Consider the following 20,619-nt stretch of genomic DNA (forward strand, 5'->3'; position numbering starts at 1 on the left):
TCAACTGCTGCTCCCCCTGCTGCTCTACAGTACAAGGTTACGATTGTTCTAAAGGGATGGGTGAGCAACAGGCATCACTTCACTGAGCTATGTGACAACAGCCTCTCCCCATCACAGAAATGCTCTGCCTCCCAAGCCTCCAGTTTCCTCCTGCCCCAGCCTGTTGTACAGGGTATGGCATCTGGCTTGGCATGCAGAGTAGACTGCCCTGACTGCATTGCTGAGCCTCTCGGCTCCAGAAAACATAAAAGGACTCCAGGCCCTATAATCACACTGCAAGTAAACACTCAACCACCATCACCTTAATCATATCCTTCTTGTTTACTTTCAGAAAGAGAAAAAAGGAAGGAGATCCATTATCCATCAGTACAAAGTGTGAGCAACTAAGATTCATTTTTGATTTACTTCAGTTTCTTTCAAATATGACAATCAGAGGACATACATTTTACACATCTCATCAGATCTTCAGAACTCCTCTGAAAATATTATGACGACAAATAATCGAAATAGAAATAGCCTTCATACAAAACAAAAGCAGTGCTGCAAAGAGGCTTTATTAAAGATGAAAACATGAAACACATATCCCATCTATTGTCCATGTGGCCAATAGGGACCCAGTACAGGTGCCTTTTTTTGAAGCAACTAAACTCTTTGTGTAATAAGCTCTATTGGGAAACCTCAAGGCTGTAAACTCCATCATCAAAAAAGGTCATCTAAAGTGCATTAACAAACAGACAGTAGAGGTACACTAGACAGAGAAAAAGCACAAGACTGTACCTTCCTTTTGAGAAGGAAAGAAACATGGGGGGGAAAAAATACAAAAGGTACAACATTTAAAAGTAGCTTAGGCACTCTTTACAAGGTTCAAAAGTTCCCTTTGCGGAAGACCACATTTGTCGTCCTCCCACTAACCTTTGTAGAGAAAAGTGACTTATTTTCTGTTCTTCGTCAAACTTGTCATTTTTGAAGTAGCCATTACTAATGGTCTAATACCAAGGATCAAAACCATTCTTTGTAACGACAACTTAAAAATTCCTATATAAAATCATAAACACCAAATCCTTTACCTTCATAGTGCTTTCTCAACCACTAAAAAGCAACAAATACTGAAGATGAAGCAAGAGACTTTGCTGTCTGAGACACGAGAACCTACAGTTTAACAGTGACTGATAAAACTCAGTGTGCCGAGCCTATGGGAGAATTCCTATATACACCCAGGTGCGAGAACATCTCCTTTTGTCCTTCATTTAGTTCATTCATTTCACTCCTTGATCATCTCTTTTTCTTCTGTTGGCGGAGCATCTTTCTCCGTTTAAGGATCATGTCATGGAGTCTCTCAATGCCATCTTTCAGTCCGTCTCCTATGATGGCACAGGTGGGCTGCAGGTGCCAAGGCGTGCCAGGGCCCAGTTCCTTCAACGCTAGCGCCTTTTCAATCTCCGCCAGGCTCAGAGAGTGCCTCAGGTCTTGCTTGTTAGCCACCACTAGAAGTGGCACTCCCTGGTTGTCTCCGGTCTTGGCGATCTTATGGAGCTCCGTTTTAGCCTCCTCCATGCGTTCGGCATCTACAGAGTCCACCACGAATACAATTCCGTCGGTACAGCGTGTGTATGACTTCCACAATGGACGCAACTTCTCTTGACCACCCACGTCCCAGAAATGGAAGGTCACTGTCCTGTGGCCGCCCAAAGACACATTGACCTTTTCTGCGTTGAAGCCTTTGGTAGGCACTGTGTTGACAAACTCATTGAACTGCAACCTATACAGGACAGTTGTTTTACCTGCAGAGTCCAGTCCCAAAATGGCGATATGGAATGACTGAAAGAAGGGGATTCTTGAGAGGAAGGTCTGTGGTTCTGATAATCTATTCCCCATCTTTTCTCATATGGGGAACAACAGGTGGAATAAAAGGGTTGGTCTACTTCTCCAACGATGATTGGCACTGATTATATTCCAATTAGATTGCAACAGTGACCTAAAAACAAAACAAATTTTACTTCAGCCAAGCAAAAAAAGGACACAAATATAAGTCTACCACAAACTTAATTCGACACAGAATACCTATAGACTATATAAAGGTTATCATATCAGTTATCCATGTGTTATTCACTTATTGGTGGCAGCATTTGACCTGAGTACTGCCAAATGCATATGACATTCATTAGACACCCTCAATTATAAAGGCTCAAATGAAAATACAATGCAGAAATACCGGACTTTGTCAAGGTATGCTACACACTTGAATTTTAGGCGGCAGCAATGCACAAGCCTATTGCCAAGGACAGGTGCGTAAATTAATATAAAGTCGATAGTCATACAGATGCTGACAGCCAGAAACGTCACTTGCCTCTTACCAGGCTCTCAAATTGCGGCATAAATCTTTTTAACAGCCTACAACCGTTCCGTCCAGCCAGACATTTTCGTGCAGGGCATCACTTACATCTATCCACTCTGAATATGCGGAACTGTGTTCACGAGGTCCAGTAACATGTTATCCAATGTTCACAATACAGGGATTCCGATGGACTGTCGCGCAGTCAGCAGCGTCCTATTATTTTACAAGACGGTTTCATTCCCATAGAATAATACTGCAGTGCAATTTGTGGAAAACCCTACTCATGTTCTAGCAAACGATTGGTTTAAGGGGAAGTCCATCAATAATGTATCCTCTCAAACCACGCCCATCACCTGTTGCTGTAACGTCATTATTCCAGCCAATAGATTTATTATACTATCATTACGCAATACTATGCAACATGAACAATGCCTAAAATAAAAACGTATCTGATAGTAGGCTAGTTCAAAGTCTAAACATAATATTTACGAATGGTTATTAACATAACATAGCAAGCCAAGCATTCTGTAGGCTATATTCGTAAAAGTCGAAGTAAAAGAAACTAAAAGTAAAAGAAAAGTCACAAAATAGTTTGTGAAACGAATGTATTAAAATAAACAACTTATTGAACTATAATACAATGCCTACCTTAGCGTTTTTTTGTGCTGTGTTGGTGTGTCGCGTGTGCCTTGGTTTGGGTTTTGATACAGGCTAAACAGCGCCGCCGCCGTCATGCGCCCTTTTCTGTTTACTTTCAAACTGATTGGTCAATAGTACAAAATGTATCCCACACATACTGAATTTAATGACAATAATCACAGAATTAATTGTATAAATTATAATCCTGCGGTATCTATTGAAATAATGTTAATTATATATATTTAAAAATAAATACGGTAGCCTATGTTTTTATAAATAGCGCCTCATTAAAGTTCACATTTAAAATGGTGAAGGTATGGGTTTGGTTAGGGACGTCCCAGGGATCCCGGATCGCACTATCCGTCTTGTCAGACGGAATCAGGTGCAAAATGTCCAAAATTGTGGAATTTATTTACAGGTGCAGAAGGTTAGCTTCCTTTTAGACAGAGTGACGACAATTCCTCACACAGCTGAGTTTAGCAGAGCCCCAGCTGGAACAACATGCCACTCCAGCCTAAATTTTCCCGAAAATTACCCACTTGAGGCTAATAAGGTAACAAAAAAAATAACCCAACCCTTAACACTGGGATAATCCAAAATGAACATAAACTGGTATTTCCTCAGTTTAAATAAATATCTCACTCAATAGCCTAATTAATACTTAACTAGTTTCAATATCACTAGCAAATACATAATACATTTCAACACATCAGGACATAATGTCACATAAATATTCAACGAAGAAAGATATTAGGCAAACACCCATCCACAAACAACATTGTAATTACTAAACGCAAGCACCTGTTGGATAAAATGTGGACGTGACCAAAGCGCGCCATCCAGGTCGAACCAGTTTACAAACAATCGAAATTGGCGAGTACAGATAGAGGAAGAGAAAGAGAGGCCCAACTCGCTGGAAAATCTGCCTCCCTACAGCAGGTGGCGTTAAATGGTTTATTTGATCGAATAGAAGTTTTGTAATGCTTAAGTTGTTACGAGTGTACTGTTATAAGTAGGACACGTGACATCCCGGCAACTTTGAAAAAAACAAACACTTCATATTGGAGTTGTCTCGAGATTAAATACAGGCGGTTGACGTCAATGACCCTAATCAAATATTTAAAAAACGATTACAATAATGTGATGTATCCACCAATTCAAAGAAAGGATAGGCGGGAGCTAGACAGCCCTCCATGCCCTTTGTGGACAACGGTTTTGTTAGGGCAGAGGGACATGTATCTTGTCAGCACTAACCCTAACCCTAACCCTAACCCTAAATATGGAGTAATTTTTGCTATCATTCTTTTTTTTACATCCGTTATTAGACAGTGGCAACAATGATGATTATGAACATGGTCTTTTGCATGCTAATGCCTGCAATGCAGTGAAGAAAACGATATGACAACAATAACGTCTAATGTAACTGGCCCCAGCTTGGCCCCCGCAGTTGAAATGTCTAGAACCGCCACTGCTTGTCAGTATATCCATGGTCTGCTGCAGAGGGGTATATGGCCAATATACCACAGCTAAGGGCTATTCTTAAGCACAACGTCTTACATTTTAGTAGACAATCTTATTCAGATTGACTTACAGGAGCAATTAGGGTTTAGTGCCTAGCTCAAAGGCACATACATTTTTTATTTTCTTACCCAGTCAGCTTAGGGATTCAAACCAGCACCCTTTCGTTTACTGGCCCGACTCTGTTAACCGCTAGGCTACCTGCGGAGTGCCTGGAGTCAGACATTAGCCGTGGTATGTTGGCCATATACCACAAGGTGCCTTATTGCTTTTACTAACTGGTTACCAATGTAATTACTACAGTAAAAAGCTTTTTTGTCATACCCATGGTATATGGTCTGATATACTATGGCTTTCAGCCAATTGGCATTCAGGGTTCGAACCATCCAGTTTATAACAAGGTTTAGAAACTCTGTGGGTATACTAGAAAACAGGATTATGGATTTAGCCAGCTAACTTGTCTAAATATTCTGATTACTTTTATTTTGTAGAAAGATAAGCTTGACATGGGCATGGTCTAATTGATTTAACAAACAATTTTATTTTATTAACCATAAAACCAAGTTATTTCTGGTTGCTTATAAAAGTTAGCTGGCTAAATCATTGATGCTGCTTTGCAGTATACCCCCTGGTTCAGGAATACAATGTGTAGGCTACAACTTCTAAATATACATAACTTTTTTCTCAAATGTGAACTTTTATATAGAAATGTGGGGCATGTTTAGCAATAGGAATGTGCTTGTAATTGCTAGTAACATGAACAAACATTTGCAATAATTTGGGTCCGGGTTCCGATATTAGTTTGGTTGCTCTCTAATCTCTCATGGACAGACTACGTTAACATAAATGGTACACTAATTTGTCATGATACAACGGGAAGTGTGAGATAATGAGCAGCATTCCGGTGCTTTAGAATTTCGGAAAGGGGAGGGGACATTTGGCCCATACACTTGCCCCTAACTTGCAAAGAGAACGGGTAGAGCTGTTTGTTCCCTTCTCCCTCCCTCATGTATGGACCCAGAATTTAATTGAGCATCTGACCAATTACTCAAGACTTTTGTTCTGGATTAACCGAGATTAGCTGCTCTCCAATTGTGAACTTTAATTGCATATAGGCCTACATTTTAGAAATGAGTTTCAATGGCATTGTAATGACACACTTTGTTTACATTTTCCAGTTACTGGGATTATCTTTGTTGCCTATTGTCTGAGAGAATAGATTTATACACACACAATAGCCTATTAGGCCTAGATTTAAAAAAAAAGGACATCTTTCAAAAATTGTCATGGCATGGGCATTTTTTTTTGCAATGAACTCTCTAGTCTAGCCTACAATTATTGTATTTTCATGATACCTCAAAGATTCCTTTTTGTGAATGCAAATATTTCAGCCATGCCTTTCACACACCCAGATTAGAACATATTTTCTGGCTTAACACACTGGAAATTTTAGGGGAGCCGATGCATGTATCACTGCACAGCTGTGGACTCCATAAATGACTTAGGAGGTCAAAGTGTCAGCCAGTTTTCCAAGAGCTGGAGATCTTCTCCTCTACTCTGTCCATGAAAGCACTGTACACTCCGCGTCTGTGCCTGTGTCTCTGAAAATAAAAACATATTTCAGAAAATGTGTATCAGTAGACACTTGAAGCAGAAGATACTATATTTATTATGGGTTTGCCTTATGCTCTAGGCTTTTAAATGGAGGAAAGATGATCCTGTATAGCCTTAAAACATGTAGTTAAAACAATAATTTTGATATCATGGAGGGTCAATCCTTGCATCAATATCTCTTGCCTATGAATTTCAGTGGTTACATTTCTCCAGCCCTAAGCTTTTTACCGAAACAGTGGTGGGCGGGGAAATTGTTTTGTTTTAGCACTTTTGTGTTAAACAGCATAATAACTTGGTAACTGGCCAATTCAACACTCATGCTACTGAACTGGCCTAAAGTAGCTTGAAAGCATTGAATTAAAATGGTGTGGGTCCTATAGCCAGGCTGGTCATAAACCAGCCCACTCACAGTGTAGGAGGCAGATTTTGGGGGCCAGGGCAGTTTAGGGAGTGTGAGCCTGGCCTCCCATCTGGGCTCTGTTGGCTTATAGGTGTCCATCTTCCCCAAAGGTTCCCTTGAATAAATGTCTGTGTCCGATCTGGTCCCCCTAACTGGAGTAGAATGGAAACCAGTGTCATAGTCGGCAGGATATTGCTGAGTTTGCTGTGTAATGTAGGCACAGTTTTGATAAAAGGCTTAGCTTTTTTCAAATGATAAATGACCTTGTGCTTATGTCATGAGTAAGCACAAAATGGATGATGCTTAGGAAATTGTCTAATTACAGTAATAGAGCAGTGTCTACGCACCAATATTCAGGAAAGCTGACTTACTTATACTCAGGTGCTGAGATTTGAAGTTCAAGTGACCAGGATCCCTTTCAGCTGCAGTAACAATATTTGGCATGTCATCAGCAAGCTGAAATAAATGTTTCAGAGCGAAACGTTTTTCAATAAATTTGTCGCCATCTTGTGTTAGCATCATACACGGCAAGAATTTAGTACCAGTATTTTGTACAAATCATGGAAATCACAAAGAACTTGTAAGGAAGGTGTTATGTTCCAGCACCATACCTGTCTAAAGTTATGTGGTTTAGGGTTCTTGTAGGCCACAGGAGGGTATTTCCCTGTTTTAACAAACATCAGCTTGGATTCTAAAGAGCCAGGAGGTCTGTATGATGTGCTGAAATTTGGCAGTGCTTTTTTATTCTGGTCAATCTCAGGAATTAGAATGTTTGGGGTAAATCTGTCCACTCTGAAGGCTGTCTCATTGGAGGCAAGTGTCAGTAAAGGTTGATGTGTATTTTTTGTCTTCTTCCTTCGAGGGACACTCAGAGATGTGTAGAGTTTAGGAGAGAAATCAGGCGGCTTCAAGTTCCATGGGTCAACCTGATGTGAATAACGAGGACGGATAAAACCTTTGCTTCTTATGGTGGCTAAGTTCAGGCTGGCAGAAAATACTGTCTTTTTATTAAAATAAACTGATGTTGAAGGATCCAAATAACTGTTAGAGGTCATTGTGATATCACAGTCCTGAAATTGTATGAGCGGTAACCTGTTCAGGTGGAAAGAAAATAATTAAGGGCTATTGAACTTCTTAACCATACAGCAGTAGAAAACTTTAAAGTGTCTAACATTACACACTTTGCTTCAACCTCTTTTAAAAACATCAAGCAGCATTGACCAGGGATAAATCATTTTACTCTTACCTTGAATTTCAAAGACACAATCTGTTACAGAAGACACATGTTCAGAAATCACTGCAAGTTTCAAGTTCAGCTTGCACTGTTCGATGTGAAGTAAGGGACAACACAGGAAGAAAGTGTTAATACAATAAAAGTGGTTGCTAAGTGACCAGGGTCTGGAGACTTTACATAAAGAATATGCAAAAGGTCTGAGAACAGCAGGAGACTCCCTAAAAGAAAAAAGAGAAACTTCCTAGCAACCGAGGAACAATGTGTCCTCTGAATGCCAGTATCAACCTTCAAACTTAAGGACCTGTCAGATTAGTAAAGACTGACTAAGTAATTTGGAGGCATATGAAATAACGCGGTCTGTGCTTGGTAGACTTTCTATCCTGAAGGGTAGTTTTCGAATGTGTAAACTTTAGTGTAGTTTCTTAGAATATTTGATTAAATCTACAGTGTTTGTCTGTTCACAAATGTGTTTGATCACTGAATTGTTATGAGTAACAATAGAAAATTATATGGTAATTTACACAGTCAGGATGTGTAGACAGAGGCAGTCTAGTCTCATACTAGACGTAACATAGTAAATGTAAATCCGGGACACTGAAATTAGTATGATATGTTATGTTTGGTATGGTTACAGAAGATAGAAGGCTACTTAGTCGGTGTGGATGGGTGGGCATATAACACAAATGTCTAGCAAACCAAAGGTTGCGTATTCGAATCTCATCTTGGACAACTTTTGCTTTTTAGCGAATTACTTACAGGATTAAGATTGAATCCTACTACACAGGCTCTGACTCTCATCGGATGTGTCAGGGGGTCCGAGAACTGGCAGTGTAGTGCCAGGACATCAAACTCTCCCTCAATGTGAGCAAGACAAAGGAGCTGATCGTGGACTACAGGAAAAGGCGTACAGGAAAAGGTGGAGCGGGTCGAGAGTTTCAAATTCTTTGGTGTCCACCAACGAACTATCATGGTCCAAACACACCAAGAAAGTCGTGAAGAGGGCACGACAACACCTTTCCCCCCTCCAAAAGATTTGGCATGGGTCCCCAGATCCTAAAAAAAGTTATACAGCTGCACCATCGAGAGCATCCTGACAGGTTGCATCACCACCTGGTATGGCAACTGCTCGGCATCTGACCGTAAGGCGCTACAGAGGGTAGTGTGTAAGGCCCAGTACATCACTGGGGCCAAGTTTTCTGTCATCCAGGACCTATATACTAGGCAGAGTCAGAGAAAAGACCAAAAAAATGTCAACGACTCCAGTCACCCAAGTCTAGGACCAAAATGCTCTTTAACAGCTTCTACCCCCAAACCCTAAGACTGCTGAACAATTAATCAAATAGCCACCCGGACTATTTACATTGACCCCCACCCCTCAAATTCATTTGTTTTTACACTGCTGCTACTCGCTGTTTATTATCTACGCATAGTCACTTTATCCCTACCTACCTACAAATTACCTTGACTAACCTGTACCCCCGCACATTGACTCAGTACCGGTACCCCCTGTATATAGCCTCGTTATTGTTATTTTGTGTTACTTATTATAATTTTTTACTTTAGTTTATTTGGTAAATATTTTCTTAACTCTTTCTTGAACTGCATTGTTGGTTAAGAGCTTGTAAGTAAGCATTTCATGGTAAGGTTTAAACCTGTTGTATTCGGCACATGTGACAAATAAAGTTTGATTTGATTTAATTTTAGCCTAGCTAACATAAGCCAACTAGCTAACATTGGAACTCGGTAGTGAGTGTTGCCACCGAGGACAGACAATTTTTAGCTACTCGCTTCAGCACTCAGCAGTCCCGTTCTGTGAGCTTGTGTGGCCTACCACTTCACGGCTGAGAAGTTTTTGCTCCTAGACGTTTCCACTTCACAATAATAGCACTTACAGTTGACCGGGGCAACTCTAGCAGGGCAGAAATTTGACGAACTGACTTGTTGGAAAGGTATGCAACCTATGACGGTGCCACGTTGAAAGTCGCTGAGCTCTTCAGTAAGGCCTTTATACTGCCAATGTTTGTCTATGGAGATTGCATGGCTGTGTGCTCGATTTTTATACACCTGTCAGCAACGGGTGTGGCTAAAATAGTTTAATTCACTAGTTTGAAGGGGTGTCCACATAGTGTATCATACGATTTGCAAATTCGTAACATATCATACAAAATGAATGATGGACATCCACAAATGAATACATACCAATACGAAACCTAACATATCATACTAATTGGAGTGTCCCTGATTTACCTTTACTATGTTACGTCTACCCTTGAGTCCAGGTTGACAGGGGGAATTTCTAATTATTTCTGAATTATTAATTTGGTCTTCAACAGTTTACCTCTTGTCAGGTGGGGTGAGGAAAATAAGAAACCACTAGATGGCACTACATACTCTAAGTGAAAGGTATGTAGTGTGTGTTGAAAACATCAGTTGAGGAGGCTCTACAGTGTGTGTGTGAGAGAGAAAGAGGAGTCTGCATAGGTGTAGAGAGGGAATCTCTCTTGTTATATGTAATATATGTAAACTCGGCAAAAAAAAGAAACGTCCCTTTTTCAGGACCCTGTCTTTCAAAGATCATTTGTAAAAACAATTGTGTTTGTCGTCGAAGGAATGATCGTTACACCGAGCGAGGCCTGTACTCAATTTGGAGGTGAAGGGTCCGTCATGGTCTGGGGCGGTGTGTCACCGCATCATCGGACTGAGCTTATTGTCATTGCAGGCAATCTCAACGCTGTGCGTTACAGGGAAGAAATCCTCCTCCCTCATGTGGTACCCTTCCTGCAGGCCCATCCTGACATGACCCTCCAGCATGACAATGCCACCAGCCATACTGCTCGTTCTGTGCGTGATTTCCTGCAAGACAGGAATGTCCGTGTTCTGCCATGGCCAGCGAAGAACCCGGATCTCAATCCCATTGAGCACGTCTGGGACCTGTTTGATTGGAGGGTGAGGGCTGGGGCCATTCCTCCCAGAAATGTCCGGGAACTTGCAGGTGCCTTGGTGGAAGAGTGGAGTAACATCTCACAGCAAGAACTGGCAAATCTGGTGCAGTCCATGAGGAGGAGATGCACTGCAGTACTTAATGCAGCTGGTGGCCACACCAGATACTGAGTGTTACTTTTGATTTTGACCCCCCCCCTTTGTTCAGGGACACATTATTCAATTTTTGCTAGTCAAATGTCTGTGGAACTTGTTCCATTTATGTCTCAGTTGTTGAATCTTGTTATGTTCATACAAATATTTACACATGTTAAGTTTGCTGAAAATAAACACAGTTGACAGTGAGAGGACGTTTCTTTTTTGTTGAGTTCATTTCAGCAGTTCTCTCACTATTTCAGTTAAATTCCGAGGCATATTTCCATCAGTAAGACACAGTGTAGCCTACCTGGTAAGCAAACAGTTTATAATGAATGCTTCATCAGAAACCCTTTAGAGACAGGCCAGGGCATACAGAGATTATGCCTCTTCCAGACCCTGACTTGCTATCATTTTCTGAATCAGATAGCTGTTTTATGTCTACTATAGCTACATGGAGATACTTTTACAGACTAAACCTCCCAGACAAATCAGACTGTCAGCAGCAAGTTCTGTCCTGCACAATACATTTCCATCTTTAATTATGTCTTTGTAACAACTGTCCCAATAGTAAAATGAGTAGCCCCCTCATCAATATTTTGTGGTCATTGTGAAATGGATCTGGTCACATCTCAGTGTTTTTTGTTAGCTTTATCCCCAAGCAACAATTAAGTTGTTGGACATTACGTTGTATAGAATAGTACGATGAGTTATCTTCAAGACTTTCCTCCTTTCAGGTCAGCATTCTCAAGGCAACTAAGAGAAACATACACAAACCATAACTGCATTCATTGTATTCAGTTGCCATTGTGCTATGCTAAGTCAGCCATCTATAATGGTCAATTGTGCTATGAGTAAAACATTTTTGGATATGCTGAAAGAAACCTTTGTCCTTTTTTTCCTGACAGATTCCCAATATCCTGTGGTCGAATGAGGATGGAACCTCAGGTCTAGACACAGACAGAGGAGGTCAGAGGTCACAGCTGCAATATATTGGGGTCAGACGTAAAGCGGAGGGTTTCCCCTTACACAAATACATATCTGCATGTGGGAGAGTTTACCCACGCAGTTGTTGTGGTGGCCTTTTTATTTGGGCCCTTCATGGCAGCTGAACGGAGAGGCTAAAAGCAACAGGAAGCCTGATACAGGCCATACAGCCCCTGTAAAGGAGTTGACCCTAATGCCCCTATAAAGCTGAGATAGAGCGCTGGGTTCAACCTTTGCCTTTTCAGCTGTGTCTTAGAATAGTTCTCGCCATTGTATCCAGTGTCATTTACACCTACCAAGCCCTCAAGGTTTGGTTGTACCAATTATTGTGGGTTTTTGTCAAAGCTGTCAACCTGAGAGGTCACTGATGACCCTCTGTTTAAGTGCACTTAAACACATCCCACTTAACCCCACAGTAAGTGTACTGGAGAGTGTCAAAGCAGAGAACTGTCAACGGTGCGTAATTGCTATATTGTCTGAACACAAACAAGTGAATAGCCCAGACAAATCACGCAGCTATCTCTGGTAGCTGTAGGTGTACTGAAAGAAAGAAACACACAAAGCTAAATACAGATGGAGAATACAAAGAACAAATGGCAGCCGATAGTATATGTGTGGACTGTGGAGTTGGGCTGTGGAAATGGTTCTTCCATTAACGGCTTGGGTTCATTACTAAGCTGCATGTCTCCTATTTCCTCCCCAGCCATTCTCCTTCAGCTCAACGCCCCCGTCTGCCTGGGCCACAGCCCGTCTCTGACCACGTTCCAGGACCCAATGTCTGTTTTTACCGTTGTTTAAGCTCGGTCACGAAAACGACTGTGGGTCCTAGATCCAGCCATTCCCCCCCATCCTTTCAACTGTCTACCCTCTCACCCCTCCTCCCTTAGGTAGGCCTACTTTTATTTTTGTCTGGAAACAGGATGTTTTGTCTTAGAAAAAAAAAAGTGAACAGATTGCAGTGTAAATCAGGGTGCTGGGTCAATGTCATATTTAGATGTCATGTCAGAAAGGGTAGAACACTGAATGCATATCTAAAAAGGTCAGAGGTCAGCAACTGACTTGAGACTTGATGAAGACCTCATGTTTTAGGTTGTTTCTGGAGCACAACAAGCAGTGTGTGGGTTATTTTTTATTTCCTGTACAGCTAGGGCACCAGAAGCAAGGTCATGTATATCGACAGCTTTAATACTGCATGTTACCATGTTAACTAATAGCCTCCCATCCTTTCGTCTGTATAACAATTGACCATGTCAATATGCCAATCTGCTCAGCAGTACCTCCTCCTTGGCAACGGATTATAATGAACATCACTTTCTCCATAGTGCCATCTTTCTATCAATAGGCAGAAGTGGGCTGGGCATGTGAACACATGTCTAGACACTTGTATGGCTTTGGCCTTTGGAGTGGTTCCCTGTTGCAACGCCACTGGGCTACATGGACAAGGTCAGTCCGGTAATGGCCCTGTAAGGCCTGTCACTAGAGCTAATTACTTTTCCTACTTACGTAAATCATGGAGCCTGTTCTGTCTTTATCTTTTGTATTTTGCTTTCTTTGTTTTGTTATGTTGGTGATTATATTTAAAACTGTGTGTGCTTTAGTGGTAGGCTTTACACTGTTTTGTAAATATTGTTTGAGAGAGGGCCGCGTTTCGTGTTGCACAAATTAGGGGCTAAAAGTATATACCAAAACCATGTTGTGTGTACATGAAGTTGTGCAATCAGGGTTTGTAAGGGGAGGTCAAAGTAATTACACACCAGTATTCCATTAGCTGATATCAGATTTCCCACAGGAGGTATAGGAAGTAGTATTTTCTCCTCACTCCATCCATGCATAACTGATTGTAATAGGGAAAATTGCACAAAATGAGGTCAAGTGTTTAGATTAAACTATCAAATTGTCAATTACCTGTATTTGTTAATGGGTCAGATCACTTATTCTTTCCCAAGATTAGATTTATACATGATTGTATATAGTGTTTACATGGTTGAAAAACTAAGTGATTAGGAATGCACGATCGAGATTTTACCTAATTACTTGTTATGGGAAAGAAATTGCATGAGGGGAATATCTATGTTTTACCTGCTAGATTTTCCAGACTCTCACAGGTTGATGGTCCAGGAGATTTACGAGCGAGAGGTTGTGCCTCCCTCTGCCTGAGAGTCAAAAGGAGAAAGCCTTGGACAAGATGGTTAGGGAACCTTTATCCAGCAGAATATAAATGTCATCTTGTGAAAACCATTCTATGACTTTCAGAAAAAATTATCACCCATCTGATTGGTTTGTTTGTTTTTCAAGAGCTCTTTGAGCCCACTGGAAATCCTCCCCATTAAGATATCAGTCCATTCTTTATAGCGTAATTCTGTGTTATGTAATTCTAACAGTTCTCAAACAAATGTCAATGTGTTCTTGAATGATGTCCACAGCTATAGTAACATTTCTGTCTTTATAAACACAATTCAACAGCTGGTTTCTGGTGATCTGACTGCTTTTTATGTCTCACACACATCACTGAACAGATTTACCTTTATATCATAGGTTAAACTGGGGCTCAGCAATGAATAGCGTTTCACGTTTTTCCCTATGTAGGATCTTAATTTGATCACTATTGTTGCTGAGAATTTCCCCATACATCAGGAAAAGCAAAGATGGTGTATTCGAAGGTTTAAAAAAAATCTTCTAACATCATAATAAACATAGTAATTTCCATTTTAAAATTTCAGACTTGATTTGCCATAACAAATGTATCAGCCCCTACAAAACATTTCCATATTACAATCAACATGTTGCTGCAGGACTATTTTCCTGCTGTAGCAAACTGGCTCAAATTAAGATCCTACATCTGTGTATAAACAATTCAAACTGAGCGATCATTGTCGGTTCAAATCTAAACACTGAAAGAGATCTTGGAATGCAGTAAGCAAGGTATACGGTTGCACAATACACTTTCAAATTAAATGAGAATGGAAAGATACCGTTTAGAGTGAGCTATACTGGCCTACGTGATATCTGGCCTATCCAAAATCTCACTCTTTGGCCGAGTCATTTTCCCGAAAGATACAGTATGACCAGATGGTTTAGTGGATTCGAGTGGTGACTAAACATCCCATGACTGCATAGTGGATGGACATCATTATCGCCTCGATAGTCGCTGGATAATTAGAGAGAAATCAACGCATTTTTTTAGATGACTAGAGAGAGAGAAAAAATCATAGACTGTACACATCTTTGCCTGTGGTAAATTCAGTTTAACCTTACTGTTCTGGTTCTACATGGGCGTATGGAATGTATAATTATTGTATACTGCAGAATAATTATAAGGCAAATTACCTGCCAAGCTCGGTCAAGTTGGTCAGGTTCAATCAACTAATGGTAATGTCATACATTTTAGTGCTAATAATTTCCATAGTTGTTTCTGTTTATTATGCATTAGTAAATATGATAGTCTTCAACGTCATCCACTCAGCAGCAACAACTGTGACAAAATGATGATGTGTTCTGGGTAGAGTTCACAGTTTGTTGAGTGGTAATTACAGTCCAGAGGAAAAATCAATCATGACTAATAACATTGTACCAAGAACAAACATTGTAATAACAGTCCATAATTTTCAACAACCAAAAAAGCATAAATTCTACTTTTATTTCATCATTGATTTAGGCCTACCATTTTTACATTTGCTCAAAATTGAACAGTTCTCCGCGAATGAATGACCACAATCATGATGACGACCCGACCACTTTCCTGTTGATGCAGCTGGATAGACCCCGACTAGAATCCTTTTATCACTTGTCCTTGTCCAAACAGTCGTCGCTGTAGATTCGGTCGAGATAAGGTTCGTGGACTCTCCTCCTAATATGTTGCTGCTTTTGCTCTTGGAGTTTGTGGTCACGCGCCGCAGTCCGGCGTGCCGGGGAAGTGCTTTTATCAGCTCTTGCGAACCTCTTAGAAACGGTCTTTCTTTGACTCTCGGCGGTGTCTTTGATTGTCGATTATTTCTGCCTATGCCTACTCTTTTTTTTTAGGCTACTGGAAAACCCAAGGCAGCTGAACTGAGCATACCTTTTGAGGAGCCAAGGACCTTTGTAAAACCGTGGTCTGTCAGAGGTCATTTTGGAAGGCTTCACATTGGCTCGTGAACGATGAAACTTAACACATTTTTGGAACATTTGTATTTCCTTATCATTTTACTCCCTAATACAATGTTTTGTCAAACAGGTAAGTGATATGCCAATGTTATTAATTGATAATGGCAAATTGGGACTAAATTGTATGTAGACCGTAAAATGATGTGCGAAAATTACCTGTAGCCTACCAATGGGCTTCAAACTTCTTTTTTTCAACGGACATGGGTTACGATGAATATTATGAACACATTAAGCCTACTATTATGAACTGGGGGATAAATGTAGCATAGCTATGGAAGAAAAGGTGACAATACCGTTTTTAATGCTGAAAATATATACTTTATTAGAGCCAGATAAACATTTTCAAAAGTCTCGGGTGATTTTGTATCCGCTCTCTCCATTCGTTAGTCCTGTCCATCTGGTAAGAATGATGTAAATCTGTGGCGTGCATACTGATAGTAAAGTTCATCAATCAAGGTGCTGTCATCCAAGGGCACATACCTACGACTCTCATTGCTATGGCAGTCTGTTGACCTGTCATTGGAGGCAGCAGGGGCCAAGCCTGTCTCTGTGTCTTCTCCAACCACACAAGCCTTTGACCCCTGCGGCCAAGGTTGGAAGAGACACGTGTCCATGAGGGCCGCCCACTCGGACAGAGATATGGTGCTGAAGGGTATCTCAGGACATTGACTATGAGAGTTCCCGTCTTGGTGGAAGAGAGATGGACTGGCCAGGTGCTGCTGAGAGTGAACGATGATAGGGTACCTCTGAAAGATCCTGTCGTCACCTGCAACAACTTGTCCGACTGTAGTCACTGTGTCATAGTTAGTTGCGCGATGACTTTTCACTTGGCTGTGAAATCTCTGCCTCATGCTCATCTCATGTTGGCCTTTAAGTCCCACAGCTCTCACTTTTGGAGTTTCCTCTCCATCTTTCTCTCTATTCATCTTGTCTTCGTCTTTATTTTCCCTCATGCTGTTCTGCTCTTCATTAACCATTAGCATATATAAGTTTCTGTCAGCGGTACCCACCTCTTCTGTTTTGGCCTCAGTTGCCTGACTTGGAAGATTCACCATATCAGTAGCGTCCCATCTCTGATAGTTTGAATAAGAGGTGTCGTCAATTTTGGTTCCAGTCTTGCCCATCACTGTCATCAGTCTCCTATATTTCTGAGTGAAACTGTTAGGGTCTCTTTTTGCCCTCGACCTAACAGCTCGTTGCCTTTTATTCTTCTCTCCTTTCATCACCGTAGAGGGGATGCTGGGATCAACCACAGACACGGGAGGTTTAGCAGCACCCACCATGGTTGGAACACAGTGGTATGGCTGTGAGGGCCAGGCTGGTCCAATAGGCATCATCGGAAGGTGCTGAGGGTGTGGAGTGTAGACATAATCAATCAATGGAGTAGATGTCTGGATGATACCTCCAGAGGTGTAGGCCTCTGTGGAAATGTTTGCAAGAACAGCAGAATCTAGGCCCATTTTTGAACGGTGTCCTGTATATTGAAGACAATCAAATTAGTTTTATATTCAATATTTGAGAAATCATGACCATCTATTTTTGTTAGGCATGCAATTAATAGTAATCATATTTGATGCTAGTACGACCTAAGTGCACTTTTTCTTTGTGAAGCAATTTCTGATTGTTTCATCATTTTTGGTTTTGTGGTTATGCTATTAAAAGATGTTCAAACAACACACTTACCATGATCTTGTTGTAATAAGTGTTGTTGGTAATTGTACTGAAAGTTCATTTTTATCCTCTGCTCTTATGCCAGATACATTATAAAGGACACACCTACATAAAATCAAGAGCATCAGAGGCACATTTTAGAATGTTGCTCCACCATTACCTGACTGTGATGTCAGAATTGTTACTCAGGTGAACACAGCTGGTGTTACTGTGGCAACTACCAACCATTCCTGCTTCAGAACAGCTGTATTTGCAGTAGGCCTACTTTCCCTCTCAGCAAAGTTTCAAGAGGATGTCTTTCATTTAGATTCTGTCCAACACCCGAGGGTCTTGCTTCGGTATGCTACAAATAAATACTTTCCCTCCTTTTTCAATTTCACATTTCACCCTAAACTGAGAAGTCGGACTGTCTTTGAAGCTGCTTTAAACATGCTTATCTTAAGCAACATTCTGATCACCACATCAGGTTTTTACCACATGCCATTGAATAGCAAGTACTTCATATTCCTTCCCCCTTTTATGATACCTCTCATGTGAAGGCATATATTAAAATGGACCATATGGACATTAGCAGTCACATCCTGCCAAGGCTGAAGTGTCTCTACTTGACTTGGAAGCCTATAAATAATAAGGCTGTTAGCTTTGGCTACGGCTTAGTTCCGTAGCCAAAGAGACGCCATGTTTGGAGACGCCATGTTTGGTAACGGATCCTTTCATACTAAACACTTCCACTCTAACTGCTCCCAGCTGGGACTGTCATTGGATACATTAAATTACAACATAGATGTAGGGGAAGTTGAAGAAAATCACATACAAAGTGGATCTCCTGCACTGTGCATAGTGGATTTGACAATCACACTTCCCTGTAAATCACATTCAATTAGTGGAACACGACTGTCCGTAACTTGCATACAGTACAGTGACAGTCAATGTAGAAAACATAGAAGTGAACCGTCTTTACCACCTTTTGTAGTATACCTCGTGCATCACTATAGTTTCCGAAAAGATGCACTAAACACATGCAAACCCCAAAAAATTGCCATTCATTTATTCCAGATCTCCATTAGCTTTTTCCAGGCGCTCATGGTGCCCTTCAGCATGGGTACTGTGGAACTACTCAGGTATTTCTCCAGAGTGTACTGGTCCCTGTTGATGAACACGTTGTGGTCCCAGCCTTGTTTGGTGATCCGGGACACCCTTTCTCTCTGCTGCTGGGTCTTCCTCTTCATGTCCTCCCTCTCCTCCCTCTGCCACAGAGAGATGGGCACCGAGGCCTGCCAGGGGCTGGGAAAGTAGAGGGAATCAGGAGGGGGTAACCTCCCGTACTGCCCAGGAGGGGTTGGGTGATGGCACGTGTTGGGAAACTGATGGCGAGAACCACGGTACCTTCTCCTTGGGTGAGGGTTGGGGGCTTTGAACGGGGGGTGGTTTTGGGTAATGGGTGGTGCGAAGGGTTGGGAGTGTGTGGGGTCGCTGTGGATTGTGCCCCCTGATGAAGTTGGTTGCCTACTCTGACAGGATGGGGAGACAGACTTGGTTGTGGAGCTAGCAGACTTCTGTGAAAGGTTGTCAAGTGTTATTGGGTTGTCAAAGACAGTTGGTTTTGCAGACGAAGGATGTTCAGCTTGGGATGCCCCAATGGTATCTACATCATCTCGTATTCTTATTTCCACCACTGAGGAGTTACTGTTTGCTACGGTAACATGAATCGTCTCAAAGTCTAGCAGGTCCTGGTCCATCAAAATTACTTGTTCTTCTGTCATTTGTTCATTGGGAATGGACTGGTTGGACTGATTGGATGTCTGGGCTTTTACCCCAAGTTTGTGGAAAACCTGAACAGACTGCATCATCTGATGACCCAGACGGCTCCTTGGAGGTTGGGGAGCGTTTTGGGTAGGCCGCACCCCTAACTTAGCCCCCTTAACGCTACCTTTCTGCTTCCTGGATGAGGAAATGTCTGAACCTGTTCTGTCCCCACCTCCATCTGCAGCACCGCTCCTTGCACATTGGACCACCTCCTTCACAGGACTAGGGTTACTCTCCTCGTCACTTCTTTCTCCATCCCTCTTTTCACCTTCTATCTTTTCACTGTTCATGCCATCACTACTGTCACCAACCTCTCCAATGATGGCTGTTTCCTTTGTCGTCTCCCCTCTTCCCTGCTCTGCATCCTCTTTCTTTTTAGTAGCTTCCATCACAGGGCTTCCTGCGGCCTCCTCCAATGGGACAACTGGATTGCCAGTGTTCATTGTTGTGTCAATAGGTGCCATGGTAATGTTGGTTGCAGCTGCTGGTGCTGGTGCAGCCACACAGATGTACCCTGGTGGGGGGCATACTGCCCAGATTTGTGGCACTGGTGGTGGCTGAGGGGGCTGATCTTTGGTAGACAACAATGTGCCATAGATCGCATGTTGATGGGTTTGAAGATGAGAAAGAAGGGGGTGATGATGAAGATGGTGATGAAGGAGATTGGGATGATTAGGAGGCTGCTGGAAATGGGCTGTTACAACCGGAGGGTTTGTGCTGTGATCTATGACCAGAGTTATCTGTCCTGCCAGTAAACTGTTTCCTGAAAGGAAACCAAATTATCATTTTTTGATTCACAAAATATTTTGTACAGTATGTTATGAATAAATGCATTTTTTAAAGTCATTGTCTTTGCCTTGTTAATTTCTGTCATGCAAAATGATCATTTCATGCTAACTTTAGAATAAAGCATAAAGCATAGATAGTTAGAGAGCTGAAAAGCTAACAGACAGTTTTGAGAGGTTTGAATTGTAATTGAACATAAAATGCTTACCTTGTGTTGAGTCAGGTGTGAAGGCATTACTCTGGAAAAGGCTATGATCCTCCATAGTTATAAACAGTTATTTTAACTAGTTTAACACAATATTTTTTGAAAGTACTTTGTTGTTTAGTCAAGTAATTGTTTGATTGATGCACCTAGAATGTCAGTGTCTCTCTATGATGTCACCATTTTTTACTTGGTTCTGACTAAAGTAC

General features: G+C 41.5%; 4 protein-coding genes across 9 annotated transcripts; all 4 read right to left on the minus strand.

The window, feature by feature from the left end:
* Nucleotides 1-538: 538 nt before the first annotated feature.
* On the minus strand, nucleotides 539-3,914 carry LOC106605206 (ADP-ribosylation factor-like protein 4A). 5 transcript variants are annotated; one of them, XM_014200598.2, is made up of 2 exons: nucleotides 3,776-3,914; nucleotides 539-1,975 (listed from the first exon to the last, which is right to left on the minus strand). In XM_014200598.2, the coding sequence occupies exon 2, from the start codon at nucleotides 1,873-1,875 to the stop codon at nucleotides 1,273-1,275; it is 603 nt and encodes a 200-aa protein (XP_014056073.1). In that variant the 5' UTR covers nucleotides 1,876-1,975; nucleotides 3,776-3,914; the 3' UTR covers nucleotides 539-1,272. The 5 variants fall into 5 exon arrangements, with proteins under 5 accessions (XP_014056073.1, XP_014056071.1, XP_014056072.1 ...); XM_014200596.2 differs by lacking the exon at nucleotides 3,776-3,914 and adding an exon at nucleotides 2,984-3,724; XM_014200597.2 differs by lacking the exon at nucleotides 3,776-3,914 and adding an exon at nucleotides 2,355-2,903.
* Nucleotides 3,915-4,690: 776 nt separating this feature from the next.
* cssa05h7orf78 (chromosome ssa05 C7orf78 homolog) lies at nucleotides 4,691-7,941 on the minus strand. Of its 2 annotated transcripts, XM_014200593.2 has the most exons (5): nucleotides 7,753-7,941; nucleotides 7,118-7,598; nucleotides 6,878-6,962; nucleotides 6,516-6,658; nucleotides 4,691-6,093 (listed from the first exon to the last, which is right to left on the minus strand). In XM_014200593.2, exons 2-5 carry the CDS (start codon nucleotides 7,559-7,561, stop codon nucleotides 6,010-6,012), a joined length of 756 nt encoding a protein of 251 aa, XP_014056068.1. In that variant the 5' UTR covers nucleotides 7,562-7,598; nucleotides 7,753-7,941; the 3' UTR covers nucleotides 4,691-6,009. The 2 variants fall into 2 exon arrangements, with proteins under 2 accessions (XP_014056068.1, XP_045575373.1); XM_045719417.1 differs by lacking the exon at nucleotides 4,691-6,093 and having other exon boundaries at nucleotides 6,147-6,658.
* Nucleotides 7,942-16,256: 8,315 nt separating this feature from the next.
* Nucleotides 16,257-17,790, minus strand: LOC106605204 (uncharacterized). The gene is made up of 2 exons (XM_014200592.2): nucleotides 17,629-17,790; nucleotides 16,257-17,419 (listed from the first exon to the last, which is right to left on the minus strand). The coding sequence occupies exons 1-2, from the start codon at nucleotides 17,675-17,677 to the stop codon at nucleotides 16,329-16,331; spliced, it is 1,140 nt and encodes a 379-aa protein (XP_014056067.2). The 5' UTR covers nucleotides 17,678-17,790; the 3' UTR covers nucleotides 16,257-16,328.
* An 869-nt stretch (nucleotides 17,791-18,659) lies between these two features.
* Nucleotides 18,660-20,542, minus strand: LOC106605203 (uncharacterized). The gene is made up of 2 exons (XM_014200591.1): nucleotides 20,417-20,542; nucleotides 18,660-20,185 (listed from the first exon to the last, which is right to left on the minus strand). Exons 1-2 carry the CDS (start codon nucleotides 20,469-20,471, stop codon nucleotides 18,660-18,662), a joined length of 1,581 nt encoding a protein of 526 aa, XP_014056066.1. The 5' UTR covers nucleotides 20,472-20,542.
* Between the last annotated feature and the right edge of the window lie 77 nt (nucleotides 20,543-20,619).

Source organism: Salmo salar, chromosome ssa05 (genome assembly GCF_905237065.1).
Source record: "Salmo salar chromosome ssa05, Ssal_v3.1, whole genome shotgun sequence".
Classification (NCBI taxonomy): domain Eukaryota; kingdom Metazoa; phylum Chordata; class Actinopteri; order Salmoniformes; family Salmonidae; genus Salmo; species Salmo salar.

Bases quoted from the DNA above. Each gene is read 5' to 3' on its own strand.
- cssa05h7orf78 (XM_045719417.1), bottom strand. From the start codon at position 7,561: ATGACCTCTAACAGTTATTTGGATCCTTCAACATCAGTTTATTTTAAT. The intron at 6,963-7,117 runs GTATGGTGCTGG...CATTTATTTCAG, and splicing joins AACCACATAACTTTAGACAG to CTTGCTGATGACATGCCAAA. The intron at 6,659-6,877 runs GTAAGTCAGCTT...ATTCTACTCCAG, and splicing joins ATCTCAGCACCTGAGTATAA to TTAGGGGGACCAGATCGGAC.
- LOC106605206 (XM_014200598.2), bottom strand. From the start codon at position 1,875: ATGGGGAATAGATTATCAGAACCACAGACCTTCCTCTCAAGAATCCCC.
- LOC106605204 (XM_014200592.2), bottom strand. From the start codon at position 17,677: ATGAACTTTCAGTACAATTACCAACAACACTTATTACAACAAGATCAT. The intron at 17,420-17,628 runs GTAAGTGTGTTG...TTCAATATACAG, and splicing joins CTTATTACAACAAGATCATG to GACACCGTTCAAAAATGGGC.
- LOC106605203 (XM_014200591.1), bottom strand. From the start codon at position 20,471: ATGGAGGATCATAGCCTTTTCCAGAGTAATGCCTTCACACCTGACTCA. The intron at 20,186-20,416 runs GTAAGCATTTTA...GTTTCCTTTCAG, and splicing joins CACACCTGACTCAACACAAG to GAAACAGTTTACTGGCAGGA.